At 40.5% G+C, this 13,394-nt stretch overlaps 1 protein-coding gene across 1 annotated transcript in view; it reads right to left on the bottom strand.

Moving 5' to 3' along the window:
- Positions 1–13,394, bottom strand: part of LOC123743368 (NLR family CARD domain-containing protein 3) — a 41,092-nt gene that overhangs the window by 14,085 nt on the left and 13,613 nt on the right. Inside the window, exons 2-6 of the mRNA XM_082972248.1 lie at positions 11,394–11,465; positions 7,486–7,602; positions 7,112–7,196; positions 3,663–3,891; positions 1,497–3,267 (exon numbers count right to left, since the gene is read on the bottom strand). Of these exons, the coding sequence (XP_082828374.1) occupies positions 1,497–3,267; positions 3,663–3,891; positions 7,112–7,196; positions 7,486–7,602; positions 11,394–11,449 (2,258 nt within the window). The 5' untranslated portion in view covers positions 11,450–11,465. The remainder of the gene's footprint in view (positions 1–1,496; positions 3,268–3,662; positions 3,892–7,111; positions 7,197–7,485; positions 7,603–11,393; positions 11,466–13,394) is intronic.

The following is a 13,394-nucleotide window of genomic DNA, read 5'->3' as shown; positions in this document are numbered from 1 at the left end:
TGTATATCCATCCTGCCTTGCCTTTCTAAAGTCTTCGAAAGCCAAGTTAACAAACAGATCACTGACCATTTCGAAAACCACCATACTTTCTCCGCTATGCAATCTGGTTTCAGAACTGGTCATGGGTGCACCTCAGCCACGCTCATGGTCCTAAATTAAATCATAACCCCCATCAATAAAAGACAGTACTGCGCAGCCGTCTTCATCGACCTGGCCAAAGCTTTTGACTCTGTCAATCACCGTATTCTTATCGGCAGACTCAACAGCCTTGGTTTCTGAAATGACTGCCTCACCTGGTTCACCAACTACTTCTCAGACAGAGTTCAGTGTGTCAAATCGGAGGGCCTGCTGTCCAAACCTCTGGCAGTCTATATGGGGTTCCACAGAGTTCAATTCTCGGGCCGACTCTTTTCTCTGTATATATCAATGATGTAATTTACAAAATAGTCTCCAACACTCTACTCAGCAAACTGGATGTAGTCTATCACAGTGCCATCCGTTTTGTCACCGAAGCCCCATATACTACCCACCACTGCGATCTATATGCTATCATCGGCTGGCCCTCGCTACATATTCGTTGAACCCACTGGCTCCAGGTCATCTATAAGTCTTTGCTAGGTAAAGCTCCACATTGTCTCAGCTCACTGGTCACCATAACAACACCCACCCATAGCACGCACTTCAGCAAGTATATTTCACTGGTCATCCCCAAAGTCAACACGGGCTTTGGCCGCCTTTCCTTCCAGTTCTCTGCTGCCAATGACTGGAACGAATTGCAAAAATCACTGAAGTTGGAGACATATCTCCCTCACTAACTTTAAATATCAGCTATCAGAGCAGTTTACCGATCGCTGCAGCTGTACACAGCCTATCTGTAAATAGCCCATCCAACAACCTACCTCATTCCCATATTGTTTTTTTCGCTCTTTTGCACCCCAGTATTTCAACTTGCACATCATCATCTGCACATCTATTCACTCCAGTGTTATTGCTAAATTGTAATTATTCCGCCACTATGACCTATCTATTGCCTTACCTCCCAAATCTTATTTCATTTGCTTACACTGTATATAGATTTTTCTATTGTGCTATTGACTGTACGCTTGTTTATTCCATGTGTAACTCTGTGTTGTTGTCTTTTTGTCGCACTGCTTTGCTTTATCTTGGCCAGGTCACAGTTGTAAATGACAACTTGTTCTCAACTAGCCTACCTGGTTAAATAAAGGTGAAATAAAAAATTTAACAACTGTTAATTTAACGAGTAGTGTAGATGGACAATGGCAGATGCATTTGGTTTATTCTCTCAAACAACATATAGATTCACCTTCTGTCTCCTAGAATTGTATGGTCACAATGTTATACCAATGTGAAAATCAATGCATTGATTCAATATGTTTTTCAATATAATATTATATACATATTATAATACATACTTTTCTTTAAACTGAATATTTTGTTGTGATGATTAATTCTTATATGTCATTTTATGTACTCACAGAACAGCTCTGGAGGCTTTGACCACTGGTAGCAGCCTCAGAAGACCTTCCTCTGATCTGGAGTATTTCTTCAGGTCAAACACATCTAGCTCCTTTTCTGAAGTCAGCAACACAAAGACCAGAGCTGACCACTGTGCAGGTGATAGGCCGGCTCTAGAGACACTTCCTGATCTCAGGTAGCTTTGGATCTCCTCCACTAGAGAATGGTCATTCAGTTCATTCAGACAGTGGAACAGATTGATGCACCTCTCTGGAGAGGGATTCTCCCTGATCTTCTCCTTGATGTACTTGACTGTCTCTTCATGGTTCTGTGAGCTGCTTCTTGTCTTTGTCAGTAGACCTCGTAAGTGCTTCTGATTGGACTCCAGTGAGAGGCCCAGAAGGAAGCGGAGGAACAGGTCCAGGTTTCCTGTCTCACTTTGTAAGGCTTTATCCACAGCACTCTTGTAGAAAGTAACTTCAGGCTCGTCTTTTGTTTGCAGTTTGTCCATGAGATTCTCATTGTTGTTGATGAATGAGAGGAACACATATACAGCAGCCAGAAACTCCTGAATGCTCAGATGCACGAAGCAATACACCTTGACCTGGTACAGCCCACATTCCTCTTTAAAGAGCTGTGTGCACAATCCTGAGTACACCGAGGCTTCATTGACATCAATGCCAGCTTCACTAATGTCTTCTTCATAGAAAATCAGATTGCCCTTGACAAGCTGTTGAAAAGCCAGTTTTCCCATTGACAGAATGCTCTCCATATTCCAGTGTGGACCTGTCTCTTCTTTCCCAAGATACTTTTCATTCTTCTGTTTGGTATGAAACACCACAAGGTGTGTGTACATCTCAGTCAGAGTCTTGGGCATCTCTTCTCTCTTATGTTTCAGCATGTGTTCAAGGACTGTTGCAGAAATCCAACAGAAGACTGGAATGTGGCACATGATGTGGAGGCTCCTTGATGTCTTTATGTGTGAGATGATTCTGCTGGCCAGGTCCTCATCACTGAATCTCTTCCTGAAGTACTCCTCCTTCTGTGGGTCATTGAACCCTCGTACCTCTGTCACCTGGTCAACACACCATGAAGGGATCTTATTGGCTGCTGCAGGTCGGGTAGTTATCCAGAGGAGAGCAGAGGGAAGAAGATTTCCCTTGATGAGATTTGTCAGCAGAACATCCACTGAGGTTGACTCTGTGACGTCCCAACAGATCTTGTTCTTCTGGAAGTCTAGGGGCAGTCGGCACTCATCCAGACCATCAAAGATGAACAGAACTTTGTACTTGTCGTAGTTGGAGATTCTTGATTGTTTGGTTTCCATTGAGAAGTGATTGAGAAGATTAACCAAAGTGTGTTTTTCCCCTTTCATCAAATTCAGCTCCCGAAAAGGGAATGAAAATACAAACTGGACATCTTGATTTGCTTTTCCTTCAGCCCAGTCCAGAATGAACTTCTGCACAGAGACTGTTTTTCCAATGCCAGCGACTCCCTTTGTCAGCACAGTTCTGATATGCTTGTCTTGTCCAGTTAAGGGTTTGAAGATGTCGTTACATTTGATTGCAGTCTCTGGTCTTGCTTGTTTCCTGGTTGTTGTCTCAATCTGTCTCAGCTCATGTTCATTATTGACCTCTCCTTTTCCACCCTCTGTGATGTAGAGCTCTGTGTAGATCTTATTGAGAAGTGTTGGGTTTCCTTGTTCAGCGATCCCCTCAAATACACATTGAAACTTCTTCTTTAGATTAGATTTGAGTTCACGTTGGCAAATCACAACAAGCTCATCTGGCTCTAGAAATAACACAGAGGATATTAATATTAGGTCTGTTTTAATGCCTACACTATTGTAGGACTGTTATGAAGTTTAAATTATAATCATTTATTCTATTAACTGACTGTATAAATGTGTAAATGTTTTCATAATGCATTACAGACTGGTGTGACTGATTATATTATTATTGGTATTACTGATGGTATTATTAATGTTGTCTCTCTCTCTCTCTCCCTCTCTCTGTCTCAAAAAATGAATCAACACAACACATCCCTGCTGCTACTTGATGAGGTCACTAGGTGTTGTCTTAAGGCTGCTACAATATCATTGAGTTACACAGCTACTTTAGCTGTACATTAGCTTCAGCTTTTAAATGTTATAAAACAGCATTCAAAATGAGACAGACAGCTCTTACTTTTCTCCAGTGTGTCAGCAAGCTCCTTCTGGTTCATTTTCCTCAGGACGTGCAGTGTGATCTTCAGAGCCCCCTCTCTGGCACTGCTCTCCTGCTTCTCATCTTCAGCATCCACCACTTCCTTATCCTGCTTCTGACTCTCAAAGCCTTCTGGGAGTTCTGGACTAAGAATCCTCTTGAACATCTTCAGCTCGTTCTTCATAAATGTCATAATATTCTCTTCAAGCAACTGAAATAAATCAAGTAAATAAGATAAGCAAGAGAAGAAATGCTTTCTAATTTCCTGTTTCCGGTCACAACTTGCAGACTTGTTTACGTGCTGCTGTGCGTTTTGTTGCCAATCTACTTTGCTACCTGACAACTTTACGGTTTTTACTTTCTGATTACCGTTTATATTTTTAGTTTTTTCCTCACTCAACTTTTTTCATTCAACTTTTTCACTCCAGAGGTTTTATCTGGACATGGTTCATCAGGAGTTCCAACAGCCGAAGCTAAGTAGTAACATTAACATGATGCCTTCTAATTGCAGTTGTTGTACTCATAATATACAGGAGAACGATCGCCTTACGGCGAGGATAGCTGTGCTGCAAGCCCAGCTTCAGACGCAATCGTTAGGCAAGGGTAATTTCAGTGTAGGAAAGTATGAAACAGCGTCTGTGCCACCAGTAAGTACAGATAGTAACGTTAGTATAAACCCCCTCGCATGGTCCCTGCAGCCGGACAACTTTCTCATGGCTTCTGGAGGGAAACGCTGTAGGAATGCTCAACCGGTGTCGCTTATTCAGCCGACAGAAACTTTCAATTGGTTCTCCCCATTAAGCAGTGAGTCGGAGTCAGATGTCGAGACTTCTCTGGTCTCTTCTCCTCCCGTTATGCAATCGCGGTGTCCGATTTTAAAATAGCTTTTCAGTGAAAGCACATTTTGCAATATTCTGAGTAGATAGCCCGGCCATCATGGCTAGCTATTTTGACACCCACCAAGTTTGGCACTCAACAAACTCAGATTTACTATAAGAAAAATTGGATTACCTTTGCTGTTCTTCGTCAGAATGCACTCCCAGGACTTCTACTTCAACACCCAATGTTGTTTTTGTTACAAATAATCCATAGTTATATCCAAATAGCTTCGTTTTGTTCTTGCGTTCAAGACACTATCCGAAGGGTGATGCGCCGGCGCATATCGTGACAAAAAAATTCTAAATATTCCATTACCGTACTTCGAAGCATGTCAAACGCTGTTTAAAATAAAATTTTAATTCAACTGTAAATTTCGGTGTTCCTCAAAGTTCTGTTTTAGGACCACTATTGTTTTCACTATGTATTTTACCTCTTGGGGATGACATTCGAAAACATAATGTTAAATTTCACTGCTATGCGGATGACACACAGCTGTACATTTCAATGAAACATGGTAAAGCCCCAAAATTGCCCTTGCTAGAAGCCTGTGTTTCAGACATAAGGAAGTGGATGGCTGCAAACTTTCTACTTTTAAACTCGGACAAAACAGAGATGCTTGTTCTAGGTCCCAAGAAACAAAGAGATCTTCTGTTGAATCTGACAATTAATCTGGATGGTTGTACAGTCATCTCAAACAAAACTGTGAAGGACCTCTGCGTTACTCTGGACCCTGATCTCTCTTTTGAAGAACATATCAAGACTGTTTCAAGGACAGATTTTTCCATCTATGTAACATTGCAAAAATCAGAAACTTTCTGTCCAAAAATGATGCATTAAAATGTATCCATGCTTTTGTTACTTCTAGGTTGGACTACTGCAATGCTCTACTTTCCGGCTACCCGGATAAAGCACTAAATAAACTTCAGTTAGTGCTAAATATGGCTGCTAGAATCCTGACTAGAACCAAAAAATTTGATCACATTACTCCAGTGCTAGCCTCCCTACACTGGCTTCCTGTTAAGGCAAGGGCTGATTTCAAGGTTTTACTGCTAACCTACAAAGCATTACATGGGCTTGCTCCTACCTATCTTTCCAATTTGGTCCTGCCGTACATACCTACACGTACGCTACGGTCACAAGACGCAGGCCTCCTAATTGTCCCTAGAATTTCTAAGCAAACAGCTTGAGACAGGGCTTTCTCCTATAGAGCTCCATTTTTATGGAATGGTCTGCCTACCCATGTGAGAGACGCAGACTCAGTCTCAACCTTTAAGTCTTCACTGAAAACTCATCTCTTCAGTAGGTCCTATGATTAAGTGTAGTCTGGCCCAGGAGTGTGAAGGTGAACGGAAAGGCTCTGGAGCAACGAACCGCCCTTGCTGTCTCTGCCTGGCCGGTTCCCCTCTCTCCACTGGGATTCTCTGCCTCTAACCCTATTACAGGGGCTGAGTCACTGGCTTACTGGTGTTCTTCCATGCCGTCCCTTGGAGGGGTGCGTCACTTGAGTGGGTTGAGTCACTGACGTGGTCTTCCTGTCTGAATTGGCACCCCCCTTGGGTTGTGCCGTGGCGGATATCTATGTGGGCTATACTCAGCCTTGTCTCAGGATGGTAAGTTGGTGGTTGGAGATATCCCTCTAGTGGTGTGGGGGCTGTGCTTCGGCAAAGTGGGTGGGGTTATATCCTGCCTGTTTGGCCCTGTCCGGGGGTATCATCAGATGGGGCCACAGTGTCTCCTGACCCCTCCTGTCTCAGCCTCCAGTATTTATGCTGCAGTAGTTTATGTGTCGGGGGGCTAGGGTCAGTCTGTTACATCTGGAGTATTTCTCCTGTCTTATCCGGTGTCCTGTGTGAATTTAAATATGCTCTCTCTAATTCTCTCTTCCTCTCTTTCTTTCTCTCTCTCGGAGGACCTGAGCCCTAGGACCATGCCTCAGGACTACCTGGCATGATGACTCCTTGCTGTCCCCAGTCCACCTGGCCGTGCTGCTGCTCCAGTTTCAACTGTTCTGCCTGCGGGTATGGAACCCTGACCTTTTCACCGGACATGCTACCTGTCCCATACCTGCTGTTTTCAACTCTCCAGAGACAGCAGGAGCGGTAGAGATACTCTCAAAGATCGGCTATGAAAAAGCCAACTGACACTTACTCTTGATTTGCTGACTTGTTGCACCCTCGACAACTACTATGATTATTATTATTTGACCATGCTGGTCATTTATGAACATTTGAACATCTTGGCCATGTTCTGTTATACTCTCCACCCGGCACAGCCAGAAGAGGACTGGCCACCCCTCATAGCCTGGTTCCTCTCTAGGTTTCTTCCTAGGTTTTGTCCTTTCCTAGCCACTGTGCTTCTACACCTGCATTGCTTGCTGTTTGGGGTTTTAGGCTGGGTTTCTCTACAGCACTTTGAGATATCAGCTGATGTAAGAAGGGCTATATAAATAAATTTGATTTGATTTGATTTCTCATTAACACATTAATGAATAATTGACAGATCAACTTTACTTGAGGTAAACAAAAACAAATGTACGTAACAGGACCACATACACTGAATATGGAGTCCAGGTCTGTTTGATGACTTGGGGGAGACTGACCACTGACAATATCTGACTCGGATCTCTCCTGTTGGTTTCTGTGGACAAAACACACACACACACACACACACACACACACACACACACACACACACACTCTCACACACACACACACACACACACACACACACACACACACACACACACACACACACACAGGGAGGAAATGTTGTGTTTCTTTAACATTGTTTTAGGACTATGAAAATGGGAAAAAGGATTAGCCTATGGATTATGAAAACAACAAAATAAATGGGAAAATGGGAGAGGAGAAATGACTAGAGACAGTGGTGTTTAACTCACTGACCATGACCCATGAGTTCTTCTTACCTTTGTTCAGTAGAAAAGTCTCCCTCTCTAAAGAATATAGGAGGTTCCATAGAGCAGTCACTCTTCATGGACACACAGCTGGGAACAGGGGAGGCTGGTCTCTTCCGCTTTATTGGTCTTCAACACAACAGAGAAAAACATTACATCTCTCATCTACTCTGAGCTCAGATGGGGAAACAAGAGTTTCATTCCAAAACGCTATATATCACTTTTCAGAAATGTTTGTTAATAAGCTTTTATTTCTTAAAGACATTTTGAAAGAGATTGGTGTGTTTTTTCACTATCTAATCATGGCATGGGGTTGTTCAATGACAGACATGTATTTGTTTAAAATCTATCACTTGATGGTTTCATTTCAGAGAGACAAATAATCATGTTTTCTTGCTAAATGCTATATATCTGCCTTACTCTCAGAGAAATCAGTATTACTGCTAGGTTTTATACAGTCAAATGTGATAGACCGGCTCGATTCGGTCTTATGTAGCAAAATTCGAAATAGTGTTTTCACTTTGGATATATGCAGATACTCAGCGCTAGAAATTGTATAGCATACACTACAGTTGAGGATCAGTGGGAAAGTAAATCTGCTTTAATAAACTTTGATGAACTTGTACCCTCACTTTTGAGAAAATGGCCTTTGAATTTTTTGGCACCTACTGGAGAGCTCTTATTTGTCTACAGGGCTGTTACTTTGGCAGATAATGTCACCCTTCTAAATATCTATTTTACTTTATATAATTAACTAAATGTATGTTGTTTTTGATTTATGTCAGTTTCATTGTTTGTTATGTAATAAATTGTTATTTTATGGTTGTAAGTGGTATAATGAACAGTTTTTAGTTTTTTTTCATTATTCACTCAATTCGATGTCTACGAACAAAGATTTTGATGGATATCAAATTACCCAGCAGCCATTTAGAAACAACAAGTCGTCAAAATTATTTCTTAATAAAAAAAGCTATTCTTCGCCGTTTAAATCGGCCACATCTTGAAAAAGAGGACAGGGACATGGGTTTTGTTTAGGTTGTATACCTTTTTCTGAAAACAAATATGGTTAACCATGACCAGAAAATGTTTAATGTTTGATGGCTATTAAGCCATCCCTAGCACTGTAGGTCATAAAAACTTGTACTGAGGAGAACAGGGAGCATCCTCACAAAGTAGCCGTAAACCTGTTAATAATAAGTTACCTGAGGTAAGCCTACAATGTGAATGCAGGCAGTTCTCGTTGATGCCAATAGCGATGCTGCCATTGTGATGCAGAACAATGGGCTGGGAATAGAACGTTCAGAAGGTGAGTTGGTGCCACGGTGCTCAATAGAACTAATAGGAGATGGCAGGGTGAAAAATCACCTAAAATATGGCATGTTGTTTCGCGATTACTTCACAACTAGAGACATAAGTTAGTGTTATGAAACTGGGCTCCATGGTGGATGCAATTAAGTAGTTTTTATCAGAAAAAAAAAAACTTTGTTAAAAATGGAATGTGTCCAGCCTACTTGAGGCACCACAAAAATAATATTCAAAAGTTCGGTCCTTGGACATAGAAGGGTTAAATACTAAAGTTACCGTCCATCTAGTGAAGAGAGGAGAACCGGACAGAGGTAGCCAGCATCCGTCAATGAGAGAGGGAGAAGCCCTCCACGGGATTTAACAGGTGGAAGAAACAACCGGGGAGCTCCATCGGTCCACAAGAAATGCAGGCAGCCGGTGATGATGTAGTGGTAGCTAGAATAACTAGGATGCTGCTGGTAGAGTAGCTAGCTAGCTTACCTAGCTGTACCGACTAGCTAGAATAACTAGGATGCTGCTGGTAGAGTAGCTAGCTTAACATGTATGTACTGTTGTCTCTCTTGTTGTGATGTGTGTTTTGTCCTATTGTCACGTCCTGACAATAGAAGCTTTTATTTTCTATGGTAGAGTAGGTCAGGGTGTGACGGGGTTGTGTCTAGTTTAGATTTTCTATGTTGTCATGTTCTTGTTTCTGGATTTCTTGTTTTTTTGGGGGGGATGATCTCCAATTAGAGGCAGCTGGTCATCATTGTCTCTAATTGGAGATCATACTTAAGTAGGTGTTTTTCCCACCTGGGTTTGTGGGAGATTGTATTTTGAGTTAGTGTATGTTGCACCTCTTCGTCACGGTTTGTTGTTTTGTTTATGAGTTTATTTGTATGTCTTGCATACTTTCACAGTTATAATAAAATGTGGAACGATACACACGCTGCGCTTTGGTCCCATTCTTCAGACAGCCGTGAAACCTATATTTATATTTTATTTATTTATAATCCCAGCCCCCTGTCCATGCAGGAAGCCTTTTGCCTTTTGGTAGGCCGTCATTGTAAATAACAAATTGTTCTTAACTGACTTGCCTGGTTAAGGTTAAATAAATGTAAAAAATAGTAAAAAATTACCTAGCTGTACTGACTAGCTTGGTTAGCTAGCAGCTCGTTCATCTGTCCCTCGTCTCGAGGATAATGACGAATCCGGTTAACCACAAAATGCAACAAGGATAGAGAGTGAAAAGGATCTGGTGACACATACTGTCCCTGACCGTAAAGCAAAAAGCAAATTGAACAATAAACTTTGGCGTCTCAACACTGTAACAAATTCCGTCGTTATTCCCCAAGATCACCTCAAGCCACTCTGCGTGTATTTCTATATGATCAATCCATTAATAATATATGTCTTGTGCTTTTGGCAATGATTTATGTATAATACTTATATGTAACAAGTGATACCATGTATGTCTCTAAAACATTTTGTCTTCATTTTGGCAGATTAACTCATGCTTATTTCAGAAAATTAACTCAGGTTTTCACCCAGCGGCTAAGGAGTTGGAGCTGTGGCAGGAGTTGGACCTGTGGTTGAAAGGTGGCTGGTTTATATCCCGGGCCGGGCGCTGGAAAAAACGGGAGGAATTGATCTGACCCCTGGAGGGCTGCTGGGTTCACGTCCTCAAAACATTAACCTTTCGTTGATCAGAACTCTAGAGGTTCTTCTTCACTGAACCCAAAAATATATATCACTTTTAGTGGTTCCATATATTAAGGAAGTGATAGAAGCCTTTTTGGTTCAATAAGGAACCTTCTTTTCTAAGAGTGTATAATAAACACGTTTTTCTTTTGATTATTTAATTATCTACATCATGTTATTTCAAGATATCCCTTTGGAGCGGAACATCACGTTGTTAAAAAAATATTCCTAAATTGGACATGGCTATAAATTGGGCAATTGCAGGCATCTAGGGCGTAATATGTGTTAGATGAAAATGAACATTGTATGCAACGTTGTAGGCAACCTTATTGGCAAGGGACTTGATGCCTACTATGCCAAAGCTATTTAGAGTTGTTAAATGGGAGTGAAGAGTATTTTGATATAGCGGTAATATGGTCAAAATTCCGCTTGTAAGAACCATCAGAACTGGTAAAAAAAATACATGCATGCCAACCTATTAGTCAATATTTAGGAGTAGGCAAAGTGGTCGTGTCATGTGAAAATTCTATCTAATGTCTTACATTGCAACGAGTACAGTCAGGGTGCCGTGGAACCCCTGCAGTACCTCCACAGACCCCGGATTGAGAACCCCTGATTTAGCAGATGCTCTTATACAGAGCGATTTACAGTAAGTGCATTCATCTTAAGATAGCTAGCTGAGACAACCACATAATACAGTCAAAAATACAGATACGAATATTCCATTCCAGCTAAACAATTGATATATAGCGTTTTGAAGAAGAAAAAAAAAATATTATATACATCTAAAATCTATTAATAAATAATCTGAGGACACTAATATTGAAGGTAGCCAAGAGCAACCATGTCTGATTAAAAAACAAATGTGAACATTTTTAGAAATAGCATTTTTGAAATAAATTCTTAATAATTCCAAAACAAAATTGTAATCTCACCTCTTAGCTTTGGTGTCATGTTCCCCAACCTCCTCTCTCTCCCCAGAGAGACTCATTTTAGAGAACGGACCCCTAAACAGAGATCCAACATGTTGGTTGTGGTTAACACAGTGACAACTAAACAGAGATCCAGCATGTTGGTTGTGGTTAACACAGTGACAACTAAACAGAGATCCAGCATGTTGGTTGTGGTTAACACAGTGACAACTAAACAGAGATCCAGCATGTTGGTTGTGGTTAACACAGTGACAACTAAACAGAGATCCAGCATGTTGGTTGTGGTTAACACAGTGACAACTAAACAGAGATCCAACATGTTGGTTGTGGTTAACACAGTGACAACTAAACAGAGATCCAGCATGTTGGTTGTGGTTAACACAGTGACAACTAAACAGAGATCCAACATGTTGGTTGTGGTTAACACAGTGACAACTAAACAGAGATCCAACATGTTGGTTGTGGTTAACACAGTGACAACTAAACAGAGATCCAACATGTTGGTTGTGGTTAACACAGTTATTCTTGAATGTCAATTGTTATCATTTATTAATTATCTCTTATAAAACATTTACTAACAGACATAGAAGCAGTCATGTGATTTAATGCAATCACGTGAACATGTAGTTGTGACATTTCATCTCCATGGTAACTGTCAATAATATTAATAAGTCACTGTTTGTTAAGGTAGTTATAGACAGTACAGCAACAACAATAATAATAATAAAAATAATAATAATAATAATAATAATACTAGTAAGTCACTGTTTGTTAAGGTAGTTCTAGACAGTACGGCAACAATAATAATAATAATAATAATAATAAGTCACTGTTTGTTAAGGTAGTTATAGACAGTACAACAACAATAATAATAATAATAATAATAATAATAATAATAAGTCACTGTTTGTTAAGGTAGTTATAGATAGTACAGCAACAACAATAATAATAATAATAATAATAATAATAAGTCACTGTTTGTTAAGGTAGTTCTAGACAGTACAGCAACACAAGGCCATGTCTCACAATTATTTGTATTCATTAACAGTAGACTATTTATTGTCTTTCAATCTGTTATTTTTTAAACATATCTGAGAATATAGTCAGAAGGGCTAATTGATCTGAGGGGGAAATCATTGATCCATTCAGAAAGTTTATTTGCAACAAGTAAGAGATTTTATATTATGTAAAGTAGACTAGGTTATAATGTATAATAGAGGTTTGTTAGTGATATGAAGATCGAGGTCTATACCTTGGCTTTAGCCTACATATCATAGATGACCAGTCTAAACCTGTTCAGATCAGTTCACATAATGTTATAGTCCTACCAGTAGCAGGACAGAGAATGTACTGTATATAACCTACATATCATAGATGACCAGTCTAAACCTGTTCAGATCAACATAATGTTATAGTCCTACCAGTAGCAGGACAGAGAATGTACTGTATATAACCTACATATCATAGATGACCAGCCTAAACCTGTTCAGATCAACATAATGTTATAGGACTACCAGTAGCAGGACAGAGAATGGAGCCTGTTAAAGATAGGGGGCAGTATTTTCACGTTTGGATGAAAAACGTGCCCAAATTAAACTGCCTCCTACTCAGACTCAGAAGGTAGGATATGCATATTATTAGTAGACTTGGATGGAAAACACTCTGAAGTTTCTAAAACTGTTTGAATGATGTCTGTGAGTATAACAGAACTCATATGGCAGGCAAAAACCTGAGACAAATCCAACCAGGAAGTGGGAAATCTGAGAATTGTAGTTCTTCTTTTGAATCCCTATCGAAACTTCAGTGTCTGTGGGGTCACGTTGCACTTCCTAAGGCTTCCATTGGCTGTCAACAGCCTTTAGAAACTTGTTTCATCCGTCTCCTGTTACTGGGCAGAAAATAGGAGCTCAGTCAATCAGTGGCCTGTTTGAGGACAAAGGACTTGGTTATGAGCGAGCCCGCGAGGGCGCCGTTCCTTCTTTTTCTTCTTGAATGAATACGCTA

This window comes from Salmo salar, unplaced genomic scaffold (assembly GCF_965601325.2).
Source record: "Salmo salar unplaced genomic scaffold, fSalSal1 ptg000619l, whole genome shotgun sequence".
Lineage (NCBI taxonomy): Eukaryota > Metazoa > Chordata > Actinopteri > Salmoniformes > Salmonidae > Salmo > Salmo salar.
This window is presented reverse-complemented; position numbering and strand designations above follow the sequence as displayed.